Raw genomic sequence first — 14,328 nt, forward strand, 5'->3', positions numbered from 1 at the left:
TTTATGTGTATAAGGCTGTTTTGAGGAATAGTTTTTATATGTAAAGTACTTAGAACAGTGCATGGCATATAGGAAGCCCTTAATAGATACTGGCTTAAAAATAATTAGGTACATCCTAGCAAGGTATACCTAACTACAGGTGCTGTTTTAACTCTGCCTACTCTGTGTGCTTTACACTATATATTGTTGAAGGCTAGAATAATGAGGAGCCCCATGAGCAGGGTTTCATAGCATTTAAGATTCCAACACCAACCTTCAGTCATGGGTACAGGTGGCCTGTGCCATCCAGCTAGCTGTGCTGCCTCCAGGCTGGGTGGCCTGCTCCTCCTCTGTTGGATAAAAATAGCCTGACTCCTCACTGAAACCACCACGTTATTTGTGTCCTTGGGAAGATGAAAGTAATAGAGCTGTAACCCTGGCGTTGCCAGCTGTCAGCAGAACTGAAACACAAAGTGTGACATGTGTCCACACTGTGCCCACTGGCCTTCAGGTCCCAACTGCCATTCCCCCATCTTGATTTTTTTCCATTCTCAAATTCATTATTTCCCCTATAGGTGATTTGTGAAATGGAAACAGATTTAGATTTCCTACCTATTTAGATTTTTCCAAAGACTAAATTTTGGAAATTTAGAATTTCCAAAAATTACAAATCAGAAAAACTGCTATTGACACATACATGGTTAGGAAATTCTGGATGTGGTTCCTATGCCTAGCCTAGTCATATGAATTCTCTCCCTGTCTATCTCTTTTTGTATGTGAAACAGGGTCTTTCTTGCTTGTCACCCAGGCTGCTGGAGTGCAGTGGTGCAATCATAGCTCACCATGCCCTTGACTTCCTGGGTTCAAGTGATCCTCTCACTTCAGCCTCCCTAGTATTTGGGACTATAGGTGCACACCACCACGTGCAACTGATTTGTTTTGGTTTTTAGTAGACACAGGTGTCACTATGGTGCCCAGGCCAAGGTCAAACTCCTGGGCTCCAGCAATCCTCCTGCCTCGGCCTCCCAAACTCCTGGGAGGAGGAGGAATAAGTCACCAAGCCCAGACTCTCCTCATGTATCTTTTACTAAATCAAAACCTTCACTGTTTGTAAGAGTCTTCCTGTATCTTAAAACTTAATACTTTCGATCCTTCCCTGGAGCCAGGGTTTTATTTATTTTTGAGACAGGGTCTCTCTTTATTGCCCAGGTTGGAGTGCAGTGGGTGATCATGGCTCACTGCAGCCTCAACCTCTTGGACTCAAGTGATCCTCCCACCTCAGCCTCATGAGTAGCTGGGACTACAGGTGTGCGCCACCACACTTGTTTCTCCTCCCCCCGCCATTGGTAGAAATAGGGTCTCTTTATACCCAGGCTGGTCTCAAACTCCTTAGATGAAGCGATCCATTCCCCCCTCAGCCTCCCAAAGTGCTGGGCTTGCAGGGCGTGAGCCACCGCAACTGTCCCTGTCTTTTTTTTTTTTTTTTTCATCTTTGAGATGGAGTCTTGCTCTGTCACCCAGGCTGGAGCACAGTGGTGTGATCTTGGCTCACCGAAACCTCTGCCTCCTGGGTTCAAGCGATTCTCCTGCCTCAGCTTCCTGAGTAGCTGGAACTACAGGCGTGCACCACCATGCCCAGCTAATTTTTGTAAAGAGGATTATTGATAATTTCTCAGGAAGGAAGCTGGTGGATTCTCATCCCTTTCTCAACTTTTTGTTAAGCAGTAGACAACCCTCGTCTTAAACTTTTTCATGTCTCAACTAAAACTCAAGTCAAAAGGAAGTTATTTAATAGGTGAGCCACAGAGATAAGAGTAGCAAGCAGTGATGGGAGAAGATAATCTAGTGTAGGAAAGATGGAAAGAATGGTGATATTTCACAACTGCTAGACTGATCCTTTAACTTGGGAGTTATCTCTCTATAAACTGGTATTTTCTGAGCAAAGTTTAAAGAAAACTCCATATATTTACTCAGTAGTGTTTTCCAAACCCTACTTTTCATAAGCCAGTGGCTTAGAGTGCTTGCTCTAATTTCTATTTTCCATTAAACAAGAGTGGAATTTCTTTTAATTCAAACTATTTGTGACTTTGCCCTTTAGTGACCTCTACCATCACCCAGTCATTAATGATCCAAGTGATTTGAATGGATGGCTATGTGTTTGTAGGTTGTTTGTTGTCTTATGAATAGATTCATTGAATGGAATTAACTGTGCTCTTCTAGAACACTGGACCTGTGTTCTCATTTAGATTGTATTTGTAATCTCCCCACTCCCCACCATCAACAGTGGCATAATGTGAATTAATTTATGTGGTATCTGCCATCTTAACCATGGTCTCTCTCCTTCCTTTTTTTGTTTTAAACATAGGACATGGATTTGATTGACATACTTTGGAGGCAAGATATAGATCTTGGGGTAAGTCGAGAAGTATTTGACTTCAGTCAGCGACGGAAAGAGTATGAGCTGGAAAAACAGAAAAAACTTGAAAAGGAAAGACAAGAACAACTCCAAAAGGAGCAAGAGAAAGCCTTTTTCGCTCAGTTACAACTAGATGAAGAGACAGGTGAATTTCTCCCAATTCAGCCAGCCCAGCACATCCAGTCAGAAACCAGTGGATCTGCCAACTACTCCCAGGTACAGAGTACTCAGTTCTTGGGAAAGTTATGGCAGGGTTTAAGTAAACACTGACCAAGGAATTAAAATATCTGGATTTGCATTCCAGCTTTGCCTTTCACTGTGTCTTTTACTTACCTTGTCAAATCTACTTTTGAGTTCAGTACCCAACGTACTAATCTTACAAAGTTATTGTGAGGATTAGGAGGACACAAGTTACATGAAAGAGTTTTGTAAAATTCAGAAACCTCCTATAAGGATCAAGTAGCAACAGAAGCAGTGGCAGTAGAACCAAGTAATAGGGATTACATACAGTACTGTGGCAAGCACTGTTTTAAGAACTTAACATATACTGACTGATTTAATCAACACAACTGTATGAATTAGGTACCATTATCCCTATTTTATCTACGAAGAGCAACTGAAGCTCAAAAAGGTTAATTTGCCCAGAGCACTCAGAAAATTGGAGGAGCTAAGATTTGAACCCAGGTGGTCTGGTTCAAATTGTGCCCTGAGGTGATCTCTGAAATAAGATATTTACTTAACTTGATTGTAAACATTTTATGAACATCAGTTATGAATATTTAGCTTGGCAATGGAATAATCATTTTTGTCTTCTTTTGTGTCATTCCCTTTTATCAGGTTGCCCACATTCCCAAATCAGATGCTTTGTACTTTGATGACTGCATGCAGCTTTTGGCGCAGACATTCCCGTTTGTAGATGACAATGAGGTGAGGTATAAAACAACTGATTAATAGCAAAACTCCATAACTATATAATAACAATCATATTCTATGTAAGTCCCTACAATAAGTCTCCATTTAAAAGAGTAAACATATTTTTAGGAGAAAATTTTTTTTTTTTTTTTTTTTTTTGAGACAGAGTTGTTTCGCTCTTGTTACCCAGGTTGGAGTGCAATGGCATGATCTCGGCTCACCGCAACCTCCGCCTCCTGGGTTCAAGCAATTCTCCTGCCTCAGCCTCCTGAGTAGCTAGGATTACAGGCACGCGCCACCATGCCCAGCTAATTTTTTGTAGTTTTAGTAGAGACGGGGTTTCACCATATTGACCAGGATGGTCTCGATCTCTTGACCTCGTGATCCACCCGCCTCGGCCTCCCAAAGTGCTGGGATTACAGGCTTGAGCCACCGTGCCCGACCAGGAGAAAATTTTTTAACCAAGGAAATACTCTGTCAAGGAAACCTTAGTCTATAGATAACTTTACAATTAAGAAAAAAACAAACAAAAAAACCCTTCACATAACATAAAACCAAAACCATTTACTATCGCATAGCCAGAAACATGGATAGTTTAACCATGGAAACAAATAACTCATTTGTTACAAGTACCTAGGAGGTTTTGGTGAGTAAAGAACAAGCTGGGCAATGAATGAATACTTGTTAACAATTTTAATAAATCTGTTTTATCTAGTACCACTGTGCTAGATATTACATAAACTAAATCCTAAAGATTATACTTAAACATTTTACAGTTTACTTTCAAATGCTTAGGCTGAAACTATTAGGCCAGCAAATAGTAAATGTGAGTCAGTAGGGTAGGAAAAAAAGACTTGTTTCATTATTTACAAACAGGAGTCATGATTGGTTAGTAAGTAGAGACACGGAACTGCAGCTGATTCCACTTTGTATTGTGATGGTGCCTTAGAGCTTACTCATCTCGTTGGTGGAAGACTCATTAATCAATGACTTATCAATTTTAGGTTTCTTCTGCTACGTTTCAGTCGCTTGTTCCTGATATTCCTAGCCACATCGAGAGCCCAGTCTTCATTGGTACTAATCAGGCTCAGTCACGTGAAACTTCTGTCGCTCAGGTAGCCCCTGTTGATTTAGACGGTATGCAACAGGACATTGAACAAGTTTGGGAGGAGCTATTATCCATTCCTGAGTTACAGGTAACTAAAATAGAATGTAATACTGAAGATATTATTTTATATTTAGTGCCTTTAGTCATTCTGATTATTTATATGCCACCTATTTATAGGAAGGATTGGAGGGTGCCTTTAAATTAGTCATGAGTGCTGCCCATGCTAGTTAAGTGGGTTGGATATCCTGAGGAATTTTTTTTTTTTTTTTTTTTTTTTTTTTGGAGACAGACTCTCAGTCTGTCACCCAGGCTGGAGTGCAGTGGCGCTATAACTGGGACTACAGGTGCTCACCACCACGCCTAGCTAATTTTTGTATTTTTAGTAGAGATAAGGTTTCACCATATTGGCCAGGCTGATCTCGAACTTCTGACCTTGTGATCTACCCACATCGGCCTCCCAAAGTGCTGGGACTATACGCATGAGCCACCTCGCCCAGTCAAGGATAGAATGTTATAAACCTGACATCTGATGTGGGAACTCTGAAAATAATCCATATACTTAGGCATAAATATGTATTAGAAATGAGAATTACGTATCTCTGAACTACAGAGGTAATAAATTATAGAGATAAGCCTGAAGAGAATGTGGATAGGAAGTTTATCTAAATTTATTGCATGTGGATTAACTTTGATTTATATAGTATAAACTTCTTTCTCATGCAGTGTCTTAATATTGAAAATGACAAGCTGGTTGAGACTACTATGGTTCCAAGTCCAGAAGCCAAAGTGACAGAAGTTGACAATTACCATTTTTACTCATCTATCCCCTCAATGGAAAAAGAAGTAGGTAACTGCAGTCCACATTTTCTTAATGCTTTTGAGGATTCCTTCAGCAGCATCCTCTCCACAGAAGACCCCAACCAGTTGACAGTGAACTCATTAAATTCAGATGCCACAGTCAACACAGATTTTGGTGATGAATTTTATTCTACTTTCATCGCGGAGCCTGGTATCGGCAACAGCATGCCTTCACCTGCTACTTTAAGCCATTCACTCTCTGAACTTCTAAATGGGCCCATTGATGTTTCTGATCTATCACTTTGCAAAGCATTCAACCAAAACCACCCTGAAAGCACAGCAGAATTCAATGATTCTGATTCTGGCATTTCACTGAACACAAGTGCCAGTGTGACATCACCAGAACACTCAGTGGAATCTTCCAGCTATGGAGACACACTGCTTGGCCTCAGTGATTCTGAAGTGGAAGAGCTAGATAGTGCCCCTGGAAGTGTCAAACAGAATGGTCCTAAAACACAACCAGTACATTCTTCTGGGGATGTGGTACAACCCCTGTCACCATCCCAGGGGCACAGCACTCCCATGCATGATGCCCAATGTGAGAGCACACCAGAGAAAGAACTGCCTGTAAGTCCTGGTCATCAAAAAACTCCATTCACAAAAGACAAACATTCAAGCCGCTTGGATGCTCATCTCACAAGAGATGAACTTAGGGCAAAAGCTCTCCATATCCCATTTCCTGTAGAAAAAATCATTAACCTCCCTGTTGTTGACTTCAACGAAATGATGTCCAAAGAGCAATTCAATGAAGCTCAACTTGCATTAATTCGAGATATACGTAGGAGGGGTAAGAATAAAGTGGCTGCTCAGAATTGCAGAAAAAGAAAACTGGAAAATATAGTAGAACTAGAGCAAGATTTAGATCATCTGAAAGATGAAAAAGAAAAATTGCTCAAAGAAAAAGGAGAAAATGACAAAAGCCTTCACCTGCTGAAAAAACAACTCAGCACCTTGTATCTCGAAGTCTTCAGCATGCTACGTGATGAAGATGGAAAACCTTATTCTCCTAGTGAATACTCCCTGCAGCAAACAAGAGATGGCAATGTTTTCCTTGTTCCCAAAAGTAAGAAGCCAGATGTTAAGAAAAACTAGATTTAGGAGGATTTGATCTTTTTTGAGCTATTTTTTTGTATTATATACTAAAAGCTCCTACTGTGATGTGAAATGCTCGTACTTTATAAGTAATTCTATGCAAAATTATAGCCAAAACTAGTATAGAAAATAATATGAAACTTTAAAAAGCATTGGAGTGTCAGTATGTTGAATCAGTAGTTTAACTGTAAACAATTTCTTAGGACACCATTTGGGCTAGTTTCTATGTAAGTGTAAATACTACAAAAACTTATTTATACTGTTATGTCATTTGTTATATTCATAGATTTATATAATAAACATGACATCTGGCTAAAAGCAAATTGTTGCAAAACTAACCACTATGTACTTTTTTATAAATACTGTATGGACAAAAAAAATGGCATTTTTTATATTGTTTAGCTCTGGCAAAACAAAATTTTAAGAGCTGGTACTAATAAAAGGAATATTATGACTGTTAAAATTAATTATTTCTTTGGGATTCCTTTGAGTTTATTCACACAGTAGTGTTTTCCATAATCATCTATTTAATACATTTAGATGTTTTGCATCTTTAGAATGTTTTCTTTGAAAATATAAAAAGAATTTTATGCTAAATTTCTAGTAACAGGGTTATGGAGAAATAAAGTATATCAAGAAGATACTTTGCCTCTTCTTCAATAGCAGGTACATCTAAACCCAAGAAAATGTTAGACACTGACATGAAAGCATTGATTCATTTATTCCCATAAATAATACACCCACTATACACTAGGCAGAGTTTGAAGTAGAAAGGAAAAAACCAATACCCCTGCCCTGGAATTTGCATTCTAGTGAAGAGGAGGTAACAAGCGTACTCCACTGTTAGAATTGGATGGGGAAAAACAGTAAAAAGCATCACAACACAAAAATAAGGCTGTAAATTGGAAGAGCTTTACTGAGGTGGCAATATTTGAGGGTGGGGGAGAAGCCCTTCTCATAGCTAAGAGCACTGCAGACAGGATACAGCAGGTCCAAAGGCTGCACATTGGAGAAGAGAACAATGTGACTGAAGAAAGGGATGGGGGTGGAATATGGCAAAGCCTCGTAAGTCTACATAAGTGAGGTGGGGGAGCTACTGGTGCTGTTCAGGAGTAACATTCAACTGGTTTTTAAAAGTTCCTTCTGGGGTTTGTGACTGCTGGCAGTGGCAGCCTAGCTTTCTGATAAAGGAGTGTAGTTAGTGGCAGGTGATTGTACCACTCTGGATGGAGGCTAAAGCAGCTGAGCTGGAGCTATCGTCAGTGCAGTGGTGGCAGCTGGACTGGCCATTTCTGCTGCAGGTTTTGCAAGCCAGGAAGCACATATAGCAAGTAAAACAGGTTTTTTTGTTTTTTTTTTTTTGAGATGGAGTTTCGCTCGTTACCCAGGCTGGAGTGCAATGGCGCAATGTCGGCTCACCACAACCTCCGCCTCCTGGGTTCAGGCAATTCTCCTGCCTCAGCCTCCTGAGTAGCGGGGATTACAAGCACGCACCACCATGCCCAGCTAATTTTTTGTAGTTTTAGTAGAGACGGGGTTTCACCGTGTTGACCAGGATGGTCTCGATCTCTTGACCTCGTGATCCACCCGCCTCGGCCTCCCAAAGTGCTGGGATTACAGGCTTGAGCCACCGCGCCTGGCCTAAACAGGTTTTTCAAAGTCTACAAAAATCTGTCTTCAGTGGTGGCTGTTAGAGAGGTGGGTTTGAACTCAAAATGACAAAATAGGAAGCAGCCTGTAAGCCTTAGAATACTACCTGTAAGCCTTACTGCCAATAAGGGAAAAATAAGATGCTCAGTGACAAATATGATCTTAAATCGCCGAAAGAAGGATCTCCTTATATAGCAACCAAAATCACTAATGCTAAAGATTTACTAGGTCAAGCTCAAAAATTAGACATGAATTTTAGGTTCCTACTTTTTATGTATATGAGTATCAACTTTCTATAAAATGCCTCAGAGCTACAACTTTTCACGCTCCCTCTGGCTTGTGTGTTGAGAACAGTATAGTGGGTTAAGGATGGGGGTAGGGAAACCAATTGGAAGGTTCATGCATTATGATGATGGCTTGGTCTAGGGAGAGAGAAGAGGGGTAGTTAGGGACACTGGATTCTGCCATGTCTCAAAGAACTAAAAGGATTTTCTGGTAGAATGGATGTGAGACAAGGAGTTGAACATCTTTAAAAACTAAGCTGTCCAAAAATGAAGATTGGATAGAGGAGAGGGATCCAGATGGGAAAATCAGTTCTTTTTTGGACATACTGAGAGATCTGTTAGACATAACTAGAGTATACAAAAACAAGTCCCCTCAAAAACCTTTGAAAATCTGCATGCTCATGGTAGTGGGTGCCTGTAATCCCAGCTACTCAAGAGGTTGAGGCAGAGAATTGCTTGAATCCAGGAGGCAGAAGTTGCAGTGAGCCAAGATCGCGCCACTGCACTCTAGCCTGGGTGACAAAGCGAGACTCCATCTCAAAAAAAAGAAAAAAAATCTGCATGCTTTCCAATGAACCAGTTATCAATTTCTTCACCTAAGCAGATTTCATTTGTTCATATTATTTTGCCTTTTTAAAGTGAGAAAATGGAGATTCATTTAAGTATGTTTAAAATAAGCATTACATGTGTAACTATTCAGTGAAGACTCCTAGCAACCCATTAGGAGCAGTGTAGTGTTAGAAATCCTGTCCCTGGAACCAGACTGCATGGGCTTGCTGCTAATTCCTAGACTGATCTTTGGCAACTCACTTTAGCACTCTCAGGCATATTTTCTCATCTATAAAGCACAGTGCAGCACTGTTCACAGTAGCAGACTTGGAACCAACCTAAATACCCATCAATGACAAAGAAAATGTGGCACACATATACCATGGAATACTAGGCAGCCATAAAAAAGAATGAGTTCATGTTCTTTGCAGGGACATGAATGAAGCTGGAAACCATCCTTCTCAGCACACACACACAGGAACAGAAAACCAAACACTGCATGTTCTCACCCATAAGTGGAAGCTGAACAATGAGAGCACATGGACACAGGGAGGGGAACATCACACACTGAGGCCTGCCAGGGAGTTGGGGCTAGGGGAGGGGGATAGCATTAGGAGAAATACCTAATGTAGATGATGGGTTGATGGGTGCGGCAAACCACCATGGCACGTGTATACCCATGTTAACAAGCCTGCACATTCTGCACGTCAGAACTTAAAAAAGCAGAGTGGTACTCAGTGGGTCACCCCACAAAAAGCACTGTGCCTAGCTCATACTAAACACCGTATCAATGACGGGTGTTTTGTCATTTTCCTTTAGCCTTCTATGATGATGGTTTTTGGCTACAAGTAAATCCAGTCAAATTAGCTTACAAGAGAATATAACTGTTAAAGCTCAAGATTGAAAATGACTTGAAGGACTAATGGATCTGAGAATTCAAATGTAAAGATCTTGGTTTTCTTTTTCTTGAGACGGAGTCTCACTCTATTGCCCAGGATGGAGAGCAGCAACACAATCTCGGCTCACTGCAACCTCCACCGTTCAAGCGATTCTCCTGCCTCAACCTTCTTAGTAGCTGAGATTATGGGCACCTGCCACCTTTTTCCACTGAAAATACAAAAAAGATTAACTGGGCCTGGGATTACAGGCCCCCACCATGTTGACCAGGCTGGTATGTAACTCCTGACCTCAAGTGATCCACCTGCCTCGGCCTCCTAAAGTGCTAGGATTTTACGTGAGCCACCGTGCCCAGCCAAATGTGATTTTGTATCCTGAATATTTTTTCACATGCTATCAAGGAACTTCCTCTGGTGGTGTGGTGACAGGGCATCTTGGGAGGAGACATCACTTTTCCAAACTCAGAACACAATCCCAGGTCTCGAATAAACTGTCTATTCTTAGATCAAACTGTGAGTGGGAGAGGGTGGCAAGAATTTCAGCAGCAGCCCTATCTGGAGCACCTAACATTGACTGATACTTGGAGGAAGAGCACTGCTGGGCAGACAAAAACAGACATTCTTCATTCATCTGCATCCTTTGGTAGCAAATGGGTTCAAAGTATTCTGTCCAATTCATACAAGATAACTGGCCACAGAAACTTACAGTACCTAAAAATATTACAGTGAAATATACAAAACATTATGAGAAATTATAAATTTCAAATAACAAATCCCAACTATGCCATGACTAATAAAACCAACTGTTCATTTCTCTTGATCTGTGTTTGAATTGAGAGCTTTATACCTGACTGTCCTCAGTAAAATTTGGCTATTCAACTGTAATTGCACAACACTGTTTATATAAAAGTCTATCTTCTTGCCAAGATCTCCCAAGTTCCTGTTTTTGAGGGGGACACTGCTCAAATATGCTTGCCATACCCGTATTTGTGACTGAGCCTCAGAAGATTAAGATAATTCTCATTCCTATTTTAAATATAGTTATCAGGATGCTTTTAGTTGATTTCTAACACTTGAGAACTGGAAAAAAAGACTACAAAACTTCAATCCTATGTGGGAGGGAAAAACGCTTAAGACACTGGCATAATTTTTATTATCACCCATTAAAATGTTAGGTATGTTTCAGTATATCCTTGTAAGACAGCATCCAGCATTACCAAGACACTATCTTTAGGGTCCGTAAGGAAGGTTCTAGCTTAAGTTCTTTAAGCTACCAAATTTAACCCTGTGATTTATTGAGGGAGGAAACTGTAAATCCATTTTACCAATTAAAAAAAAGGGGGAGTATTAGGTTAAAACAGAAATTCTTAACCTGGAAAGAACTTAAGTCTGAGAATTTTGATGGGAAGAAAGTTTCTTCATTTTCACTAACATTTAACATTCTCTTTGGTATTCCAGGCAACAAACCACTGATATTTCACAGTACTTGTCTTAAAGTACAATTTAAACCACATTTTCATTTATGCATCACAACTTCAAAATATTACAAAGCAGACCCACCATTAGACCTAATTTAGTGTTTCAAGTACATTAAGTCACAAACTTAGTATTTTGGTAATATTTTCATGTAATGCTTAAGTAATACCACCTGTATCTCATACATGGAAAAATCAACATTCTAAGGGGCCTGCTGGCATACCAATCTACCAGAGCATGACATTAAAAAGGAAACAAGTAACCTGCCCAAGCTCACAAAGCTGCTTTTACATTCTGTATTTAAATTTCTTCCCAATAAGCAAAATCTGACACAGGAATCAAAGTAACAAAAACCTATGAAATACAGAAGACAGACCATTGACTTCAAATAGACAACCCATCAGAATTCTTTTGATATATTTTAAAGGATGTAAGTTTACTCAGCATTTATTGAACAGTATAGTGATACAATTAAGAAATTAAAAATCAGCTGGAGCCTCCAGATATAAACATTTTACACAATTCCCTTGAGTATTACAAGTCCCTTAAGTATTAATTAGTAGCTATATACATATATGTAGGAATATAACTTAATTTTGTATCTTTTAAGGTATTTTAAAGCTGTCAACATCCTTGTGTATATGTATCATTTACTCAATTACTATTTCTATACCAATAAATTCCTATTTCCTAACTTACTTTCAGAACTGTGCTCATACATCCCCTATCATATCAATGTATACTTCAATGCACCCTTCCTATTACCTGGTGTTAGGGTCTTTGAAAATGTCTTAAGTTTAAAATAGCTTATTTTACCTATTACCACCTTACAATCCCCTAAACCTTGGCACTGTAGTATATTCAATCCAAGATTAAAAACCAACGCAATGTGCAACAATTCCATTTTTTGCAAAGAAAAACCATGTTTAGAACGTTTACTACCAGTCTGTGATGTGCACGTGAAGACTCAAATTTTATCTCATTTCCTCAATATTTTGGAGTTTATAACAATGTGCTTTTATTGTGAGAAAACAAGGGTAAATATACTTATTTTGTTGGAAATAAATCCATACTCATCCTTTATTATTCCAGGACCTAAGTATTCAACTGAAATTATAAGACATGACATTAAGATTACTTAACTGCACAAAATATGACACAAGGGTTTGAATACAAAGAGTTTGCATTAAGTTTAACAGCTAGCCAAGAATCCTTAACTGGCTTCCACTTACCAAGTATTTCACTTGAAAAAACTATATCGGGAAAATGTGCTTATAACAGCTATTAAGGCCAGGTATCCAAATGGAAGTTGTCATTTTAAAAGACTTTATCAAAGCCCTACCCTCCTCCCTAAAAAAGAATTAATCCAACAAAATAGGGGGCCATTGTACACAACAGATTTTCTTGTGTGTTAAATACCAGCGTAGTTTAAGACTACTTAATGTCATGAAGGTTTTCCCCAACTTACCCTCACCATACAATACTGAACCACTCCACTGCCTCTCAAGATTTAACAAACTAGTTACTTTCGGACAGGTGCAGTGGCTCACACTTGTTAATCCCAGCACTTTGGGAGACCAAAGGGGGTGAATCACGAGGTCAAGAGATCAAGGCCATCCTGGCCAACGTGGTGAAACCCCGTCTCTACTAAAAACACAGAAAATCAGCTGGGCATGGTGGTGTACGACTGTAGTCCCAGCTATTCAGAAGGCTGAAGCAAGAGAATCGCTTAAACCCAGTTGGGCAGTGAGCCGAGATGCCACTGCACTCCAGCCTGGCAACAGTGATGCTCTCTAAAAAACAAAATAAACTAGATTACTTCCAACATCTGCAATACCCGCCTCCTTTCCCTCCTAGCAACCACCTTTACTTTTCTCCTAGTTTGTTTCTATTTACTAATTCACTTATTTTGGTTGTTTTCCCCGTCAAAGGTTCAGATTCCTCACATGTATCACCCAAATACCTCATTTATTGTCTTTCAAGATCTAAGTTCTTATAGGCAACAAGTGCTGGTAACTTTAAAAAATATTTTTCTTCCATGCCTATTTCCCATGGCTTGTTTTCCATATAATAGAATCCACATCTTTTAAAATAACTCATAAAGGCTCACTCCAAGTTTCCTGTTGTTTTATTATTTACTGGTAAAATAACTCAAAAATATTCACCTATAGTGTTTAAGTCACATGAACACTGTGAAGTACAAAACAACACACACATTTCTAAAAATATTTTAATGAAAAAGTTATCTTTCTGTAAACATTTCATTATACTACAAATGAAACATCTGAATCCATTACAGAACACTTCTGAATTCTTAAAAATTAGAAAACATACTGAAGTTTTATAATTTTGAATATTTAGATAGGCCAACAATCCTTACATTACCCTTGCACACTGGCATGCTTATTCACTATTTTGTGACATCAATTACTGGAACTCCAAGAGATACTGTCATTAATTAGGTTTCAAATTGTTGACTATTATATACTGGAACTCTTAAAATCAAGCCTATTTCAATTATTAACAAATACACTTTATTACCACATATTCTCCTTTAGAACATGAATATAAAATCAGCTTTTTAGAAGTGTAATATTAGAAGCATTAACCTATAAATTGGTTTAACAAAATCAGTTAAATCTGCCTCAACCACTTATATAACAATTTTTTTTTTTACTGCTGCTACAACTTATACTGTATTTTTCAGAAATGACAATGGAACTATGTTTAAATAAAACAATTTTATTTCATAAAGAAATGAACTAGAAAGAACAATGCACTTAAAAAATAAAAACGTTTCCTTTCTTAGGAAATTTGCTTCACTAAAACCACGTTGTAAAGGAAATTCAAAGGCTGTTACCTTACTCAACATGTGTAGAAATTGGGTTCTCATTTAGACAGAGCCAAGAGCCACTTTCTAAGAACACTGGCAAACTGACTGCTCTTCACGTAGGAAACTGATAATTTGGAAACTAGTTTGCATTTTCAGTATTTGTCTCCAAAGGCTGCTTTTTAAGGTAAACTAACCACCTAAATTGTTAAGTCCTTTTGGGACAGCAAAAACAGCCCTTATTAACCATCAACAACCAGTTTGAACAGTAATTCAGT

General features: G+C 39.0%; 1 protein-coding gene across 3 annotated transcripts in view; it reads left to right on the plus strand.

Moving 5' to 3' along the window:
* The window catches only part of NFE2L2 (nuclear factor, erythroid 2 like 2), a 35,187-nt gene extending 28,359 nt beyond the window's left edge, over positions 1-6,828 (plus strand). For all 3 annotated transcript variants that reach the window (XM_032292853.1, XM_032292854.1, XM_032292855.1), the window contains exons 2-5: positions 2,345-2,611; positions 3,233-3,322; positions 4,312-4,503; positions 5,139-6,828. In XM_032292853.1, coding sequence (XP_032148744.1) covers positions 2,345-2,611; positions 3,233-3,322; positions 4,312-4,503; positions 5,139-6,365 — 1,776 coding nt within the window. In that variant the 3' untranslated portion in view covers positions 6,366-6,828. The remainder of the gene's footprint in view (positions 1-2,344; positions 2,612-3,232; positions 3,323-4,311; positions 4,504-5,138) is intronic.
* The last annotated feature ends 7,500 nt before the right edge of the window (positions 6,829-14,328 follow it).

Source organism: Sapajus apella, unplaced genomic scaffold, assembly GCF_009761245.1.
Source record: "Sapajus apella isolate SASKATOON/1434 unplaced genomic scaffold, GSC_monkey_1.0 scaffold28, whole genome shotgun sequence".
In the NCBI taxonomy this organism is placed as follows: Eukaryota; Metazoa; Chordata; class Mammalia; order Primates; family Cebidae; genus Sapajus; species Sapajus apella.